Raw genomic sequence first — 16,251 nt, 5'->3', positions numbered from 1 at the left:
ATAATTTGTTTTAGTTGTTTCACTGTTAGTTAGTTTTATATTAGTTCTTGATTGGTTATAGAGTTAGTTACACTATTTTGTCTTGTAGTGTAGTTTGTCATGTTAGTTTATTTAGTGTTTTTGTGATTTTTCTTCAAACTAACCTTTGATTTTCTCATAGTTTTTCTTCGTATTTTTGTGTTTCATCGTTTGATTTTTGCAATGAAGCGGTTGGACGTGCGGTGAGCCCTCAAAAGTACCCCCGAAGAGCTCTATGAGGTCCCTAAAAGGCCCTTCACGCCCTTCAGAAAGACCATACAGTGATATGCAAATAAGAAAAGCAAAAGATCAATGGGACTAAAGACTCGAAGCACTGAAGACTTTTCTCTTCTTTTTAGCCTAGGTTTTTATTTTATTCTATTCAATTCAATTTGGGTTTGAAATAAGACACTTTATTTATATTTGTTTAAGCCCTCTAAAGGGGGCTGCACTCTCATTTATTTAGTTAATTAATTTTTATTTTCAAAGCAATAAAGAGTAGCTTAGTTATTTCTGGAATACAAAGTATTTTTCCCGTTCCATGAGTTCGACCCGGACTTCACCACTAGTGTGAGCCAGTTTTTATTATTTGATGCACGGTTTGCACAAATGTTTTTATTAAAAATATATTTTTAAAATGCTTTATTGAAAAAGTTGCATCAATATATATATATATATATATATATATATTAGGTGTTCAGATTTGGATTGGGTTGGGTCCATTTGGATCCAACTCAATCCTGCTTATAATAATATATGTCTATTATATATATATACATATATTATTGTATTGAGTGTGGTTTGAATTTGAATGGATCCAAAATCCCTATTCTCTTATGTGAGATCAAGGTTGCCAAACTAGGAAGCGGAAGCAGGAAATGATGCGGAAAGCAGAAGCGAGAAGCAAAGCATTTTAAAATTTATAGAAAGCGGGAAGCGAAGTATCAATTTAAAAGCAAAATATTAAAAAAAATGAAGCAATATGGTAATTGAATAGGAATCAAACAAGAAACAAATAAAAACTAAAATAAAATTGATCATTCTTATATTTCGTGATTTTTCAGTAAAAGAGTTAAATTTTTGTTAAAATCTAACAATGATGGTTACTAATTTAAAGAAAGTATATGAAAAGTGAGGGAAAGCGTGAAAGAAAATACATGAAAAACATGAAAAGAAACGAGAGAAAAGCATATAGGAAGCATAGACCATGTGTGTGGGAAGCATAGAAGAAGTGTGGGGGAATCGAGATTCCCATGAAGTTTCGGAAGCGAGGAGTATCGCGTTTCCGAAGCGAGTTTCCGGGAAGCAAGCTTCTCACCTACCTAAGAAGCTTCCGGTAACTCTGTGTGAGATCCATCTTGGGTCTTGTTTGGATCTTGGGTCCAAACACAAGCATTTATGTATATATAATAAGGTTTTTGCATGCTTTTTGAGAATCGATCCATCTTTTTGAAACAATTTCTTAATTTATGATGTTTATCCATATGGACTATATTTGGATCCAAATTATTTTCTAGGGTTGGATCTTTTACGGAGATCTAGATCCAAAAGTGTCTAAAAAGCTCGTATAAGTTAAATAACTTGATAAACGTTAAAAAGTTCATCGATTAATAAATATCAATGAATTTCCCATAAAAATACCGAGAATAATCCCTTTTTTTCTGAAAAATCCAGAAAACCCTGTGAACTTTACAGATATCCTTAGTAACCATCATGTTTATGCTTAAATTTGCAGCTTATCCCCATCCTTCACGTTTAGGATTTTTTCGGAAGCTACCTAGAATATAGATATAAGAACCATCAAGCACATAAAATTGTAGGAGACCAACTGTGAAAATATTGAATGAGGATTTACATCACAGTTACCTGATTATGACCCATGGCAGGAGCTGCACAATAAAGAATCCGTGCATTGGATTGCTGGATATCAGAATAAAGAGAAGAATCCTTTATATCACCACTTGGACATGAAATAGAAGTCTGCTTATTTGGTGACTGACACTTCATTTTCAAGCTTGGATACCATAATACTTCTTGTATAGCAGAATGTCTAACTATCAGGGCATCAGATCCTTGATCGCCAAAGAAGGAAGAAATACGCGCTATGAAACATAAAAAACTGTTACGCCGAATATTTCAACAATGGCTGCACTTCTAATAATCATTGTCTGGCAATAATGTTTCAGCTTTCAGAAATCACAAAGAGCTTCAAAAGCCAAGGACCATACACTGAGAAGGTAATGCAGAAAGATAACTGTATGGGAAATTTAGTAAGCGAAAAAAATTCATTTGTCAAGTACTCTTCAAATACAAAGTTATGAATAATATAACAAATGATTTACAAAGAGCCAGAAAACTTAATTTCTGCAGCCAATGTTGACAAGAAACGCCTTTTGAGTTCCACACAGTTCACTATTTTATCTTCAAATAATCAGGAACTTACAATTTGCATAACACCATCCCTTCACCGGAGTTCAACAGGATATGAATTCACTTTAGTAGAACAAAGAATGCTATAATTTACATAAAATTACAGTTGGTAATAAGTATTTGATAAATTTGCACTAAATTGATAATTTGATAGGCCTGCCCTATGTACTTAAAGAAAAGTGGATGCTTGCCTAGATGCCCTGGCAAGATAGGTGCCAGAAAATGACTACGTGAGGTGACAGATGCTAGAGAATGGGTACCACATGAATGCCTACTTCTATAACAATATTTTAGTGACCATTGCCCAGTGAATGCCTAAATACTTATTCTACATGACTGGCCTTCACTAAAAGTCCTAGTTATCAAGTTTTGATAGGATGGTTTTCTTCCTCTAAAGAAGAAGAATGATGATATTAGCAGAAAAAATGATGACATGCTTCAAACTTACTTTTTTCTTCAGTTTTTACCCATTTGAGATCTTGAATTTTGCTTAGCATTACATACGAATGTACTTGTGAACATTTGAATTTCTAGATGTATGCATAAATTTTTGGCATGTCTCCTTCCATATGGATAGGTTTTTGCCTTCTAGGACATATACTATATTGTGATTTTGTCTAGCAAGTACATACTTTGTATTAATATATGCCTGCAATTCAGAATGGTATAAGATGCTATTCTGAACATTATACCAAATTGTGCTTTGTGTTTTGATTTCATTATATGGTTTGGCAATAAGAAAAGGTGAATCTTCATATTTGAGATTATGCACATCAATTATTTGATCTAACAGGCATTTTGCAGCAGTCCTTTAGCATGCTAACAGACCCTGAAAATAAAGCAGAGGGAAGAATCAAATAAGGAACATGCCTTTCAGTAACCTAGGCAAGTATGTGATATACTGATATCAATGTTCCTCAGAATTCCCAACTCAAAGTATTCAGGATTACTATAAATATTATCATTCATGCCCTACTCTTTGTCGAATTCTTTTTTTTTCTTTTGGTTTAGATGATTTTTCATAGGTTGAATGATGTCGCGTATCCAGTGAAGTTTTCCCTTGATATATAGAGCCAACGGATATGGACTTCAGTAGACAGGCATAGTCTTGTAATTATGAGTTTAGTTCTTAATAATAACATGGTGTATTACTGTATTTATGGTTTACTTGAATCATTTAGTTTAGCTCTGGAGCAATAAAAATACATTCAAGTTTTCCTGTAGCACCCAATAAATACAATGACCACAAAATCTGAGCAGGTTGAGACATTTATTCAAGAACATATATGCAGACTGAAGTTGGTATGGGCCAAACAACTGAGCCGGTGCTGCTTTCTATGAGATACCCAAGCATTAGAACTTGAAAGGACGCTGAAAATGAAACAAGTTGCAGTAACAACAAATTCACGCACAGGAGATGCCTTTGAAGCGAGTTTTGTGAGAAGTTTCATCACTCGTATGCTACATCAAAATTGGAACAAATACAAGAGATGATTCAAACTTAAGAGCGGTTCTTCTTCCAGATCAGGATGTATGCCGAACATGTTTAAAAAGTGTCAAACAAATAGACTTATAAAGTTAGGCACATTAGACATGGCAGTGTGTGTAGTCTGTAGCAAGGTTGTTTGTATCGTGTTGTATCGTACAATACGGTACGATACGTATCGTTACTTTTGGGGTTTACGATACGATACACACTAGTATCACGATATGAGTGTGTATCATCCAATACACCCATGTATCGTGCAGTATCGTACAATACGGGTCTAGCGCACTTAAAATAGCCCGAAACTCGATTTTTTTTGTTTTGGATTTAAAAGGCCTCTTGAGGGCCAAGTTCTCCATATGTCTAGAGGTTGTTAGAAAGGAACCCACACAGTCTAGGTTTAGTGAGATCAATTTGGGAGCCAATTCGTGCGCAAGGGACAGGGCTTTTGCGATTATCTCAAGAGTGCATTTCTACCATTTTTTCATTCAAAAAAGTGGGTTAAGGTAAAAAATACTTATTCTTTGCTTCTTACTTGGTGTTTTCGTGGAAGATGGCATCAGAGGATCCGGCATGGCAATGGAACACTCAAGTAGTGAGTGGAATCCGATAAAAAATTAAGTGCAACTATTGTCGGATGCGTTATAAAAGCAAAGAGAAAGGAGGGAGAGAGATTAGGGTTAGAGGAGGCACAACACAAATGAGAGAGCTCGTGTAAGTGCACAAATACAATGCCACAATGTGGCTACAAAAGTGCACACTCACAAGAACAAGAGCTACTAACGAGCCAAATACAAAGAGCCACTAAGGGCTAATCACACAAAATCTCAAAAGAGAGCAAAAACATAAAAAGTAATAAGGATTTTATTGAACAATGCTTGGCAACAAGCCTGAATAATACAAGAGAGGGAGTGCCTTTATATAGGCGTTCCCATGCATAAAGGGGCTGGCCCAACAGACAGCCAGTTGAACCAGCTCCCAATCAGATGTTAGCTACAGCTACAGCTGCAACTGCAGTTGTCAGCTAACAGCTACAGCCTATCAGTTGTCAGCTGTCATAATCAGAATAAAAAAGTAAAAAATAAAAAACTGAAAAAAGAAAACTCATCAATCCTAGTGGACTGACAACATGAAATGATGGGTATTTCAGTCTACATACATCTATATATATACATGAATATATATATATATATATATATATACAAAATACAAATGAATACAAATGGCATATACACAATACATTTTAACACCCCCCCTCAACCGATGTAACCGTGACACGGCTACACAGTAGCCATACCCGTGTTGACACGGGTCGACATGGGCGCGGGTACGAAGTGTAGTGCGGGCATCAGGTGGGTCGGGTCCCGCACTACACCTCGTTTCGGGTCTACCAAACACCCGAAACTACGTGGTCAAAATGTTGGTCAAAGGGTCAGGGCCATTTTGGTCCCGCCCCACCCGACTCTTAAAACCCTCTCCAGCCCTCCCTCTCGATCCAATCCCTAACCCCTCTATCTCCCTCCCCTTCTCGCTCCCTTTGTCTCACTCCCCTTCTTGCTCCCTCTCTTTCCCTCTCCTTCTCGCTTCTCTCTCTCTTGTTTCCCTCCTCCCCCTCTGTCACTCTCTCTCTCTCTCTCGTTTCCCTCCCTTTCTTTGTCTCCCTCACTCTCTCGTTTCACTTCTCTCCTTCTGTCTCTGTAACGACCCAAAATTTAACCCAAATTTCAAGATTTTTTTTTAATAACAGCAGAAGTATTAAGTTCATTCTAGGTTAAGCATCTCGGGTATGCCACAGGGTAATCAAAGCAAAACCATCTATTTCATTCTAATGAAATTTAATAATAATCCAAATGTTTTGAACAATATAATAACAAAAATAAAATTAACTAATCTATTTCTAAATGTCCCGAGAACATCAAAAATTCATGCATCACGGCCCGTACATCATCCCGCAATCGCTCTGGTTCCTCTATTTTTCACCTGAAAATGGTAAAGTAATTGAATCGGACTACAACCAGTCTGAGTAGTAGGAAACTATGTTTATGTTGATGTATATTGTAACAAGAATGTGCAATGTTATTGGATATCCAATGAAAATTACAACTGACATAACATAGAATAATTAAATGGATACCACATGATCATTTAATAGCATAACTCATTTCTAACACATGAATAAGTATAAATAAATGATAACAACTTCAAGCACAATATCTCATAACTTTTACATGACAAAGAATATAAAATACTTAATTTAAGTTTCTTTTTAATTATCTCGCGGGTACTCGCAGGCCAAGGCAACCGTAACAGAAGAGAACATTCAGGGGTTTATTATGCAAAGTGTTTTATTAACCCGAATGTCTAACTAAAACTGAAATCTTAATGGAGCGGTTAAATAACCGAAAGAACCTCCCAAAGGCCAAACAAACAGGATGCATCCCTAACTTCTGCAGAAGAACTTGGACCTACCACCTAGGATAAATTAGTAATTTGGGTCCCCTAACTCCGAGGACTGGGGACCAACGAGTCATTGCCGCTCGAAGCTAATGTAACATCTATCCCCAGAGTTGTGTACCACTTACCCTCTCTAAGGTAAACCCGAGTTTAAGTAGGTTGTTAATCTTATAAATTTTAGGTTTCGAACTTGCAACATCCCAACACATGGTGACGTGCACTAACAACTCCTGCCAAACAAGCAGAGCCCCGTTTGATTCACTTAGAAAGCACACAGTACATAGTCTAGATATGCAGCTTCAGAGATTTAGTATTACAACTATATACATATTTCTCCAAACACATTAATGTTTGAACATTTCATAAAATATGCAGTTTCACTTGTATATAACACCTATATACTTCCATAAGTGTGCCCTAATCTTAGTAGTAAGAGTATGTCATGACTGAGCGTGCGAGTGCCGCAAGAATGTAAAGACATTTTAAACATGAACATGCATATTTATTTGTCTATATATGCACAAAAATGTATGCAGAAAGATACATTTTAAGATGCAGAAAACGCAGGCACATAACTGGGTTTACAATATGGAATACGCAACCACATATCCTTGTGGTTTCAAATCTCAAAAATGAAGATCAATTTCCAGTATGTATGAAGATACAAAAAATGCAGACATATAGTTGGAACTAACATCGAAAGACAGACATATGCTTATTATACTTTAATTGATCAGCTATACATTATGTACATACTTCTATGCTATCAAAAATCGACATGTGTCGGCCCACAATCTGGAACACGCGATAATCTAAGTATTAAAAATTTAGAACATGCGATAATTTAAGCATGGGAAAATACTCAGAACATGCAGTAATTTGAGCATTAAAATGTTAGCACCTATAATAGTTTAAGCAAGGAAAATAATCAGAACATGCCATAATCTGAGCATTAAATTTTTGGAATACATGACTCAGGAGTAAATACATCTATTAGAAGGCAGCTAGACAGTATCTTTGACAACTTTTCCCAATTGTTTTGAAACGAAATTTTAGGCTATAGACTATAGTCTTACTTGTTTGCAATAACATATTTTGTCCTGTAAGGCTAGTGACAAATGAGCATTCAATAAAAAACTATATAAGTGGCATGCAGATTGCATAATTTCTCATTGAATCACTTAGTCGAACATACAGATCAAAAGTTTTAAGCATTTTACCACATAGTTGTCTCGGCCTAACCTGCATATCCGAAGTAGTTTTATAGCAAATTTTGCATAATTTTTTCCGAAAATCAAATACAGAAACTGAGAATAAACATAAAGGACAATGTCTGAAATATAAACATGCCAACATTTGTATTGGTTCTTGTACGCCAATCGCAGGAACACAATATTAATAAAAAATGTAGAATCCCTGTAATATCGCGTATTTTGGTACTTAGTCATTTTATAGTTTTGTCGAAAATTTGGCTAAGTCTAGGAGAAAAATCGCTTGAGGCGCCATTTTTAGACTAATGTCTTTGAGTCTGGGCTTGGCCTAGGTCTCATCGACAAGGTCGTAATGAGCCAATCGAAGCGAGATAGAGAGTTTTAATTTTGACCTTTAAATTCGAGAGAAATTCGGGTTATTTTTGGGCAAAATTCAGAATTTGATATTACGATAATATGTCGTTGGATGCGTCTCGAAATTCTGAGTGCAACGATATTTTACTTTCCTTGATTCGGGCTACGGTTGGCCCAAAAATCGCGTTTTTTTCAAAAAATGAACAGTTTGTCGAAAGGGATTCGGAGTTGGATCGGGTTGGATCCAATGCATATGATCCGAATTATTATGGATTTGGATCTTATTTAAGACCTACTTTAATCTAGATTTAATCCAAATCTTGATCCATTTTTGTTTTGGGTATGGGTTTGGATTTTAGATCCGGATTCGGATTAGGATCCAAATCCAAGCCCAACATTTTTCTAGCTTTTAATTCAATAAAAAACTTTTATTTGAAGTTTAATAAGGTTGAGAAGCCTTATGGATTAATTTGGTTATTTTTGGGAGCCTTTAGATAATTTTTAATTAATTAATAATAATTAATCAATTAATTTAATTATATTAATTCCAAATTTTTATTTTAGGGCTGAGTAGGACTTCTTAAAAGAGTCCTTATTCTTACTTAAGAGAGGTTAAGAGAGAGTTTTAAAAGAATAAGAAAGTTAAAAAAAATACCAAATGTGGAAAAGTCAACTTTTTGAAGAGTTTCAAAAAAATTGGAAACAAGATGGAGAGAGAGTTCCATTTTTTTTGTAAACTCTCTTAGAGAGGGCTGGAGAAGGGGGGCATCACCCTCTCTCTCACTCTATATATATAAAAAAAAGAAGGGAAAGAGAAGAAGAGAGAGAGAGAGAGGAAGAAGAAGAAGAAGGCTCTTCTTCTCCAGCCATCCAGCCCCTTTTCCACCATTGTTTCTCATATTTTCTTCAATCTTTGAAAATGTATGGGTCTCCTCTTACGAAGTAAGTGAGAAAATGAATACCAGTTAGATTTTCATGCCATCTTTTGGTGGAAATCTATGGTGGAATAGTGAATCTATATGTTCACTCTAGAAAACATGGATGGGATCCATGGATCCTCGTCCTTGTGTGTGTGTTTTGATCTTTTCCACCTTTATAACATGATAAATTTCTATTTACGCTTATGGTTATAAAAAAAATGTGTTTGATTATGGCTCACGATTTCTATTTTTGTTGGTTAAATATGCATATTACGGGTGTTGGAAGTTGGTGTTCATACATATGCATAAGTGCACACATAAGTATGTATTGCTGGAAAATCTGTATATGCATCTTTCTCATGGTTATTAGATGTGGCAGGTTCACGCATGTTGGATCATCAAAAAAAAATTATATATATGCATATTTAAATATGTTTTTGGACATCTTGTGGTCGGGTCACTGTGTTAGATTTCACTAGGATCTATCACACGTGAAAGAGAGATGAAAGAGAAATGAGTTGCAGCTGTCACGATTTCCAATAATGAAATCGTGACCTAAAACATGTATATATATCCTTCGTTTACAGTATGGGTCAGGTCTGATATATTATCCAGACCCATAATACAAAATAACAAATACAGGTAAAGAATACATAGACAAAGAGACTTTTTCACCCCCCCTCAAGTTGATCATGGTGTTGAACCATGAACAACTTGCCTTTAATCGTCCAAAAATGATCCTTGGTCAAGCCTTTTGTGAATATGTTTGCAACTTGTCTTTCAGTGTTAACAAATTCGGGTTCAATCTCCTTTTCTTCAACCTTTTGTCTCACAAAATGTTGATCTATCTCAATGTGCTTGGCACGACTGTGATGAACCGGATTGAATAACATGTTGAGAGCACTTTGATTGTCGCGCAGCAAGACAGACCGAGATATCACTTCTCCCACTTCAGTTAGCAAATGTCTGACCCATGTGACTTTAGCAGTAGCGGCAGTCATAGATTTGTACTCAGCCTCAGTACTTGATCTAGCAATTATTAGAATATGGGCTGGATATGGATCCATTTAATATAGGATCCATATCCATTCCTAGGCTTTGTATTTTAATGTAATGAGTTACTAATACAAGGGCATTTTTGTCCACGTGTGAAAGCTAATGATGTATTAGCGCAGACTGGTGAAGGAAACGGGCTGCCGATTCTCAACAACAATATCAGAGCTCTCTCTCTCTCTCTCTCGTCTTTGATTTCTGCAGGTATTCTATTATGGTATCAGAGCAGTGGCAGGTCTGGGCATAAAGAATCTCTTCAGCGCAAGCTTTAATTGAACCAAAAAGGCACGATCCTTCAGCTTCTTCAGTCAGCCGAGTCTTTCCCATTCAGCATCGGCGCCATCTCTCCTTCCAGCTAGCCGAGTCTTTCCCATTCAGAGGCTGAAATCATTCAGCCGAGTCTCCTTCATCTTCTTCAGCCACACCCAACAGTAGATCCTTCATCTTATCCAGCGTAACGTGAAAAGCACGATCCTTCAGCCGAGTCCTGACATTCATCTAATCCAGCGTAACGTGAAAAGCACGATTCTTCAGATCGAGTCCAGCAGATCACCTTCTTCAAGTCGAGTTCCTTGTGCCGAGTCCCCTTCATCCTCTGCAGCAGATCACCTTCTTCAGGTCGAGTTCCTTGTGCCGAGTCCTATCTTTCTAGTTTCTAGTTTGACAGAAAAAGATTATCTATCTTTCTAGTTTTTGCTGTGAAAATCTATTGGTCGAAGTTTGTTTTTCAGTTTTCCATTTGTTTTACACCATCATCCTCTAATATTTCTTCTTTTTATTCTTTAGTTGTGAAAATTTATTCTTTAGTTTCCTGTTGATTCATCATATTTAACATCTTGTATTCTGATTTCAGTAAAATCGAGTTCCCTGGTTTTCCAACCAGGAATCTGTTTTTGATATCCTCATTTCTTTTCTGTCAAACTTTCCATACCCTAGAGCTCTCATTTCCCTTGTCGTGACATCGTGCCGATTTCTGCCAACTGTAATAAAACAGCTCAGTTTCAGTCACTAGTATTTTTTCTCAAAAAAAAAAAATAAAAAACAAAAAAAAAGGTTGTCAACAAGCCTACAAATGGATACTTCAGCCAATTCGGGTCTTTCTTCCAATTTCTTGGGGCAGCTAGTTTCGGAAAAGCTAACTACAAACAACTATCTGACTTGAAAAAGGCAAATTGCTCCTTTTATTCGAAGTCAAGACCTTTCAGGTCACTTGGATGGCTCCATTCTAATGCCCCCAGAATCCATCATAACCGAAGCCAAAGAGGATGGAGGATTGCCGAATATTGTTCGCAATCTTGCCTTTGTTTCTTGGATGAAGCGCGATCAGGCACTTGTCGTATACATCACTTCCACGTTATCACAAGAAGTATTGATTTCCATTCCTGATGATTGCACATCCAAAGTTTTGTGGGAGGCTTTAGCTCAAACCTACTCTCAGATATCAGAGGCCAAAGTGTTGTTTCTCAAACGCGAATTTCAAATGCTAAAAAAGGGGGCAATGAGCATCATTGAATTCTTAAATCAAGTCAAAAGCATCACAGATCAGTTAGCCATGGTTGGATATCCAGTGTCAGATAAAGAAAAAGTGCAGCAGACACTGAATGCTCTGGGACCAAAATATCATGTTCTTGTAACGTCTTTATTGTGTCTACCTACGCTACTCAGTTTTGAAGAATTATGTGCTAAACTCTTTCAGTACGAGATGACTCTGAAAAGCATGTTTGATGCTTCAGCAGGACAATCATCTACGCATGAAGTTCTTGCCACAGGGATAATAGCTGATCGTTCACGAGGAGGACGTGGCAGAAGCAGGGGAACTCCAATCCAAGGTGGACGTGGGTTACTACCTACACCAAATCCTAATGTCAGTATTTCAAAGAATGTTCCCACATGCTACCAGTGTAACAAACGTGGTCACATCAAAGCCAACTGCTGGTTCAATCCACAAAATCGGAACAGAACACAAAATAATAGAAATGTTGCTACATCAGAAACTGCAGGTACATTTCGAGTCAGTGATGAGGCCAAGGATCTTCTCTTATCTGTGATGGCCAACTTGAATCTAAAACAGAGTGATGATAGAATATGGTATGTTGACTCTGGGGCAGCAGCTCATGTCACTGGCAATGCAGGTAAGTTCTCTACATTGACTCCTTATCTTGGTAAATCTAATATTTTAACTGGAGATGGGACTCACCACCCTATTTCAAACATTGGCAATGTCCTCATTCCTTTGTCTGAGTCATCTATTTCTTTATCTGATGTTGTTCATGCGCCAAATATAAAGAAAAATATTATCTCTGTTTCTAAGCTTGTTGACTCTACCAATTCATCTGTGGAATTTACTCCTACTTCTGTCTTTGTCAAAGATCTTCAAACGAAGGAGATGTTCGCTAAAGGAGAGCGACGTGGAAACATGTATGTCTTCAATGAAGATTCAACCTCAAGTGTCCTGAAGCCCAAGTCTGATCATGTCTCCAAAAGCGTCTTAAGTATATCCAAATGTAATAAGTCAGATCTCTGACATTCTCGTCTTGGTCATTGTAGTCAAGTCTTTATTGAAAAGTTAGTGTCCAATGGTTTTCTTTCAGAGTATGTTTCATCTTCATTGAAGGATAAAATGTGTCCCAGTTGTCAGGTCTGCAAAAGTCATGTACTTCCTTTTCATCAAATAAATAAAAGAGCCTCCATGCCCTTTGAAATAATATGTTCTGATGTTTGGGGCCCAGCCCCCAATCCTTCCTCCTCTGGAAGCAAATATTATGTAACTTTTATTGACAGTTTCTCTCGTTTTACCTGGATATTCTTTATGAAACACAAATCAGAGGTTTTTTCCATCTTCCGTCATTTTCATGCCTATGTTAAAACTCAATTCTCCCAAAACATTCAAATTCTCCAATGTGATGGAGGTGGTGAGTATTCCTCCAAAGAATTTTTAGATTTTCTCCAAGATAATGGGATACATCGCAGAGTTTCTTGCCCGTACACTCCACAACAAAATGGAATTGTTGAACGTAAACATAGACATATTGTGGAAAGTGCAATGAGTATGATGCATGATTGTAACTTGCCCATTAGTCTTTGGACAGAAGCTTTTCACACTGCCACTCATGTGATAAATCGTCTTCCTATGTCTATCCTTGAAAATCAGTATCCCTATTATGTTCTCTTTGGTGCACATCTTGATTATGATGAGTTATGAGTTTTTGGATGCACATGTTATGTACACATTGATAAATCCATGAGAACTAAATTTTAGGACAAAGCCTCCATATGTCAATTTGTTGGTTATGCAGATGAACATAAGGGTACAGGTGTTATGACCCTGCCAATAAGAAGGTTAGGATTTCCAGAAATGTTGTTTTTGATGAAAATGGTTTTCTGAAAAGTAAAGCAAATCACAATCGAGAACACGATGACGCAGCTGGTAATTGGTATGATCCATGGCTTAGTGCTGAACTTATTGCACATATTGTCGAAGATACTATTTTGATCCCTGAAGACATACATGGTGAGACAGTTTCAGATGATGCATCACAAACAGCATGTCTGAGATACAAAGGTAATGTGTATACGAGGAGACCCAAAGAGCAAACAAATGTACCTGCTGAAGAACACGTTGCTTTGCCTGATAACAAAGAAGCACCAAGAAGATCAGGTAGGATAAGACATCCTATTGAAAAATGGGTTAGTTATGACAACTTTTCTATGGACTTTCAAATTTTTCTATCCAAGATTGAGAAACATGATCAACCACTTGGTTTTCATCAAGCTGTCCAATCCAACAAATAAATTGAAGCGATGAATGAGGAGATCGAGGCACTTCATGAGTATCAAACATGGGAGATAGTTGGGCGTCCTCTAGATAAGAATGTTGTTGGTTCCAAATGGGTATATAAAATTAAATATATACCGGATGGTAGCATTGAACGGTACAAGGCACGTCTCGTAGCCAAGGGTTTCACTCAAGAATATGGTCAGGATTACGATGAGATATTCAGCCAAGTGGTGAAAATGGGAACTATTCGCATCATACTTGGCTTGGTCATTGAACATGGCTGGACCCTTAGTCAACTTGATGTTAAAAATGCATTTCTTCATGGAAATTTAAAGGAAGAGGTCTACATGGAGCAACCTCAAGGTTATACAGAGGGAAACCCAAAAGAGTATGTATGCAAGTTAACCAGAGCCTTGTATGGTTTGAAGCAAGCTTCCAGGTCATGGTTCGAAAGCTTTTCCTTAGAAATTCAGAAACATGGTTTCTTTCATTCCCAACTAGATCATTCTCTGTTCATATACAGGAATGATACCACCCTGGTTTTCTTACTCATATATGTTGATGACATTGTGATCATTGGTAATGCTACAGACCACATTCAACGAATTAAAGTTTTATTAAGTATGCAATTCAAAATGAAAGACCTTGGGGAATTGAGATACTTTCTTGGTGTAGAGGTGGACAGACAAGATAAAAAAATGTCATTAACTCAACACAAATACACTCTTGATCTTCTGGCTAAAGCAGGAATGACAGATTGTAAACCTCTACCTACACCCAGTGTTGTCAACCAAAAGCTCAGTATTTGTGATGGTGAGTTATATCCTGATGCAGTCAAGTATCGCAATTTAGTGGGTATGTTGCAATATCTTACATTTACTAGACCAGACATTGTATATTCTGTTAATCAAGTATCTCAGTTCATGCATGAACCAAAGACTGGTCACACGGATGTTGTCAAACGCATCCTTCGCTATCTAAAAGGAACAGTAGGCGATGGACTTACGTATATTCAATCTTCATGGAAGTCCCCAAAACATAACATACTGTCATATACAGATGCAGGCTGGGCAGGGGATCCAGATGAGAGGAGGTCTGTTTCAGGATACTGTGTTTTCATTGGAAGAAATCTTGTCTCATGGAGTAGCAGAAAACAGAAAGTTGTGGCAAGGTCTAGCACAGAGGCAGAGTATAGATCTATGGCAGCCACCACTGCAGAAGTGACCTGGATTAGGCATCTACTTACAGAAATGGGAGAAGATATTTCAAATTTGACACTTATGTGTGATAATAAAAGTGCTATACCAATTGCATTCAATCCCATTCATCACAGTCGAACTAAGCATATTGAGATTGATCAACATTTCATCAGACAAAAGATAGCAGACAAAGAGATTGAACCAGTTTATGTGCCTTCAGAAGACCAAATTGCTGATATGTTTACCAAAGGTCTTACAAGTCAACGTTTCTGGTATCTGAAGAACAAGTTGCACATGGTTCACTCCCATGCACAACTTGAGGGAGGGTATTAGAATATGGGCTGGATATGGATCCATTTAATAAAAGATCCATATCCATTCCTAGGCTTTGTATTTCAATGTAATGAGTTACTAATACAAGGGCATTTTTGTCCACGTGTGAATTATTGTAACCCTATTAAGCTAATGATGTATTAGCGCAGACTGGTGAAGGAAACGGGTTGCCGATTCTCAACAACAATATCAGAGCTCTCTCTCTCTCTCTCTCTCGTCTTTGATTTCTGCAGGTATTCTATTAGCAATGGCCTTTTGTTTTCTACTACTCCAGGATACTAAATTTCTTCCAATGAAGATGCAATATCCTGATGTAGACCTTCGTTCATCTGGATCCCCTGCCCAGTCCGCATCACAATATACAGTAATCTTGTGCATGTCCTTGCCAGATGGTTTTGGAGAATATATCAATTCATCCCCAATTGTTCCTTTCAGATATCTGAGTATCCTTTTAACAGCCTCCATATGCCCAGTATGTGGTTCATGCATGAACTGGGACACCTGATTGACTGAATAAACAATATCAGGTTGAGTGAATGTGAGATACTGTAACATCCCTATTATACTGCGATACCTGGTGGGATCCTCACACAAGTCTCCATCATGAGCGCTCAGTTTTTGGTGAAGAATACTTGGAGTCACTAGAGGTTTACAATCCTTCATACCTGCTTTGGTTAGAACGTCTATCGTATACTTGTGTTGGGTGAGAGTCAACCCATCAGCTCGGCTATCAACTTCAACTCCAAGAAAATAACGCAGGGCACCAAGGTCTTTCATTTTGAATCTCTGACTCGGTAGTTTCTTTACTTCTTTGATATGATCCTCAGAGTTTCTTGTGATGACAATATCATCAACATATATTAGCAATAAGGTGATCACATTTTGCCCTCTAAAGATGAACAATGAGTGATCTAGTAGGAAGTGAGCAACGCCATGCATCTGAATCTCAAGAGAGAAGCTATCAAACGAAGAGCGAGATGCTTGCTTTAGGCCATAGATAGCCCTTTTTAGTCTG

General features: G+C 37.2%; 1 protein-coding gene across 1 annotated transcript in view; it reads right to left on the bottom strand.

Annotated features, from left to right (window-relative positions):
- HDA14 (histone deacetylase 14) overlaps positions 1–16,251 on the bottom strand; it is a 212,790-nt gene that overhangs the window by 171,631 nt on the left and 24,908 nt on the right. Inside the window, exons 2-3 of the mRNA XM_089997017.1 lie at positions 2,247–2,272; positions 1,885–2,120 (exon numbers count right to left, since the gene is read on the bottom strand). Of these exons, the coding sequence (XP_089853143.1) occupies positions 1,885–2,025 (141 nt within the window). The 5' untranslated portion in view covers positions 2,026–2,120; positions 2,247–2,272. The remainder of the gene's footprint in view (positions 1–1,884; positions 2,121–2,246; positions 2,273–16,251) is intronic.

This window comes from Nuphar pumila, chromosome 2 (genome assembly GCF_984573655.1).
Source record: "Nuphar pumila chromosome 2, dmNupPumi1.hap1.1, whole genome shotgun sequence".
NCBI lineage: Eukaryota > Viridiplantae > Streptophyta > Magnoliopsida > Nymphaeales > Nymphaeaceae > Nuphar > Nuphar pumila.
The sequence above is the reverse complement of the archived record's forward strand: the minus strand, read 5'-3'. Positions and strand labels throughout refer to the sequence as shown.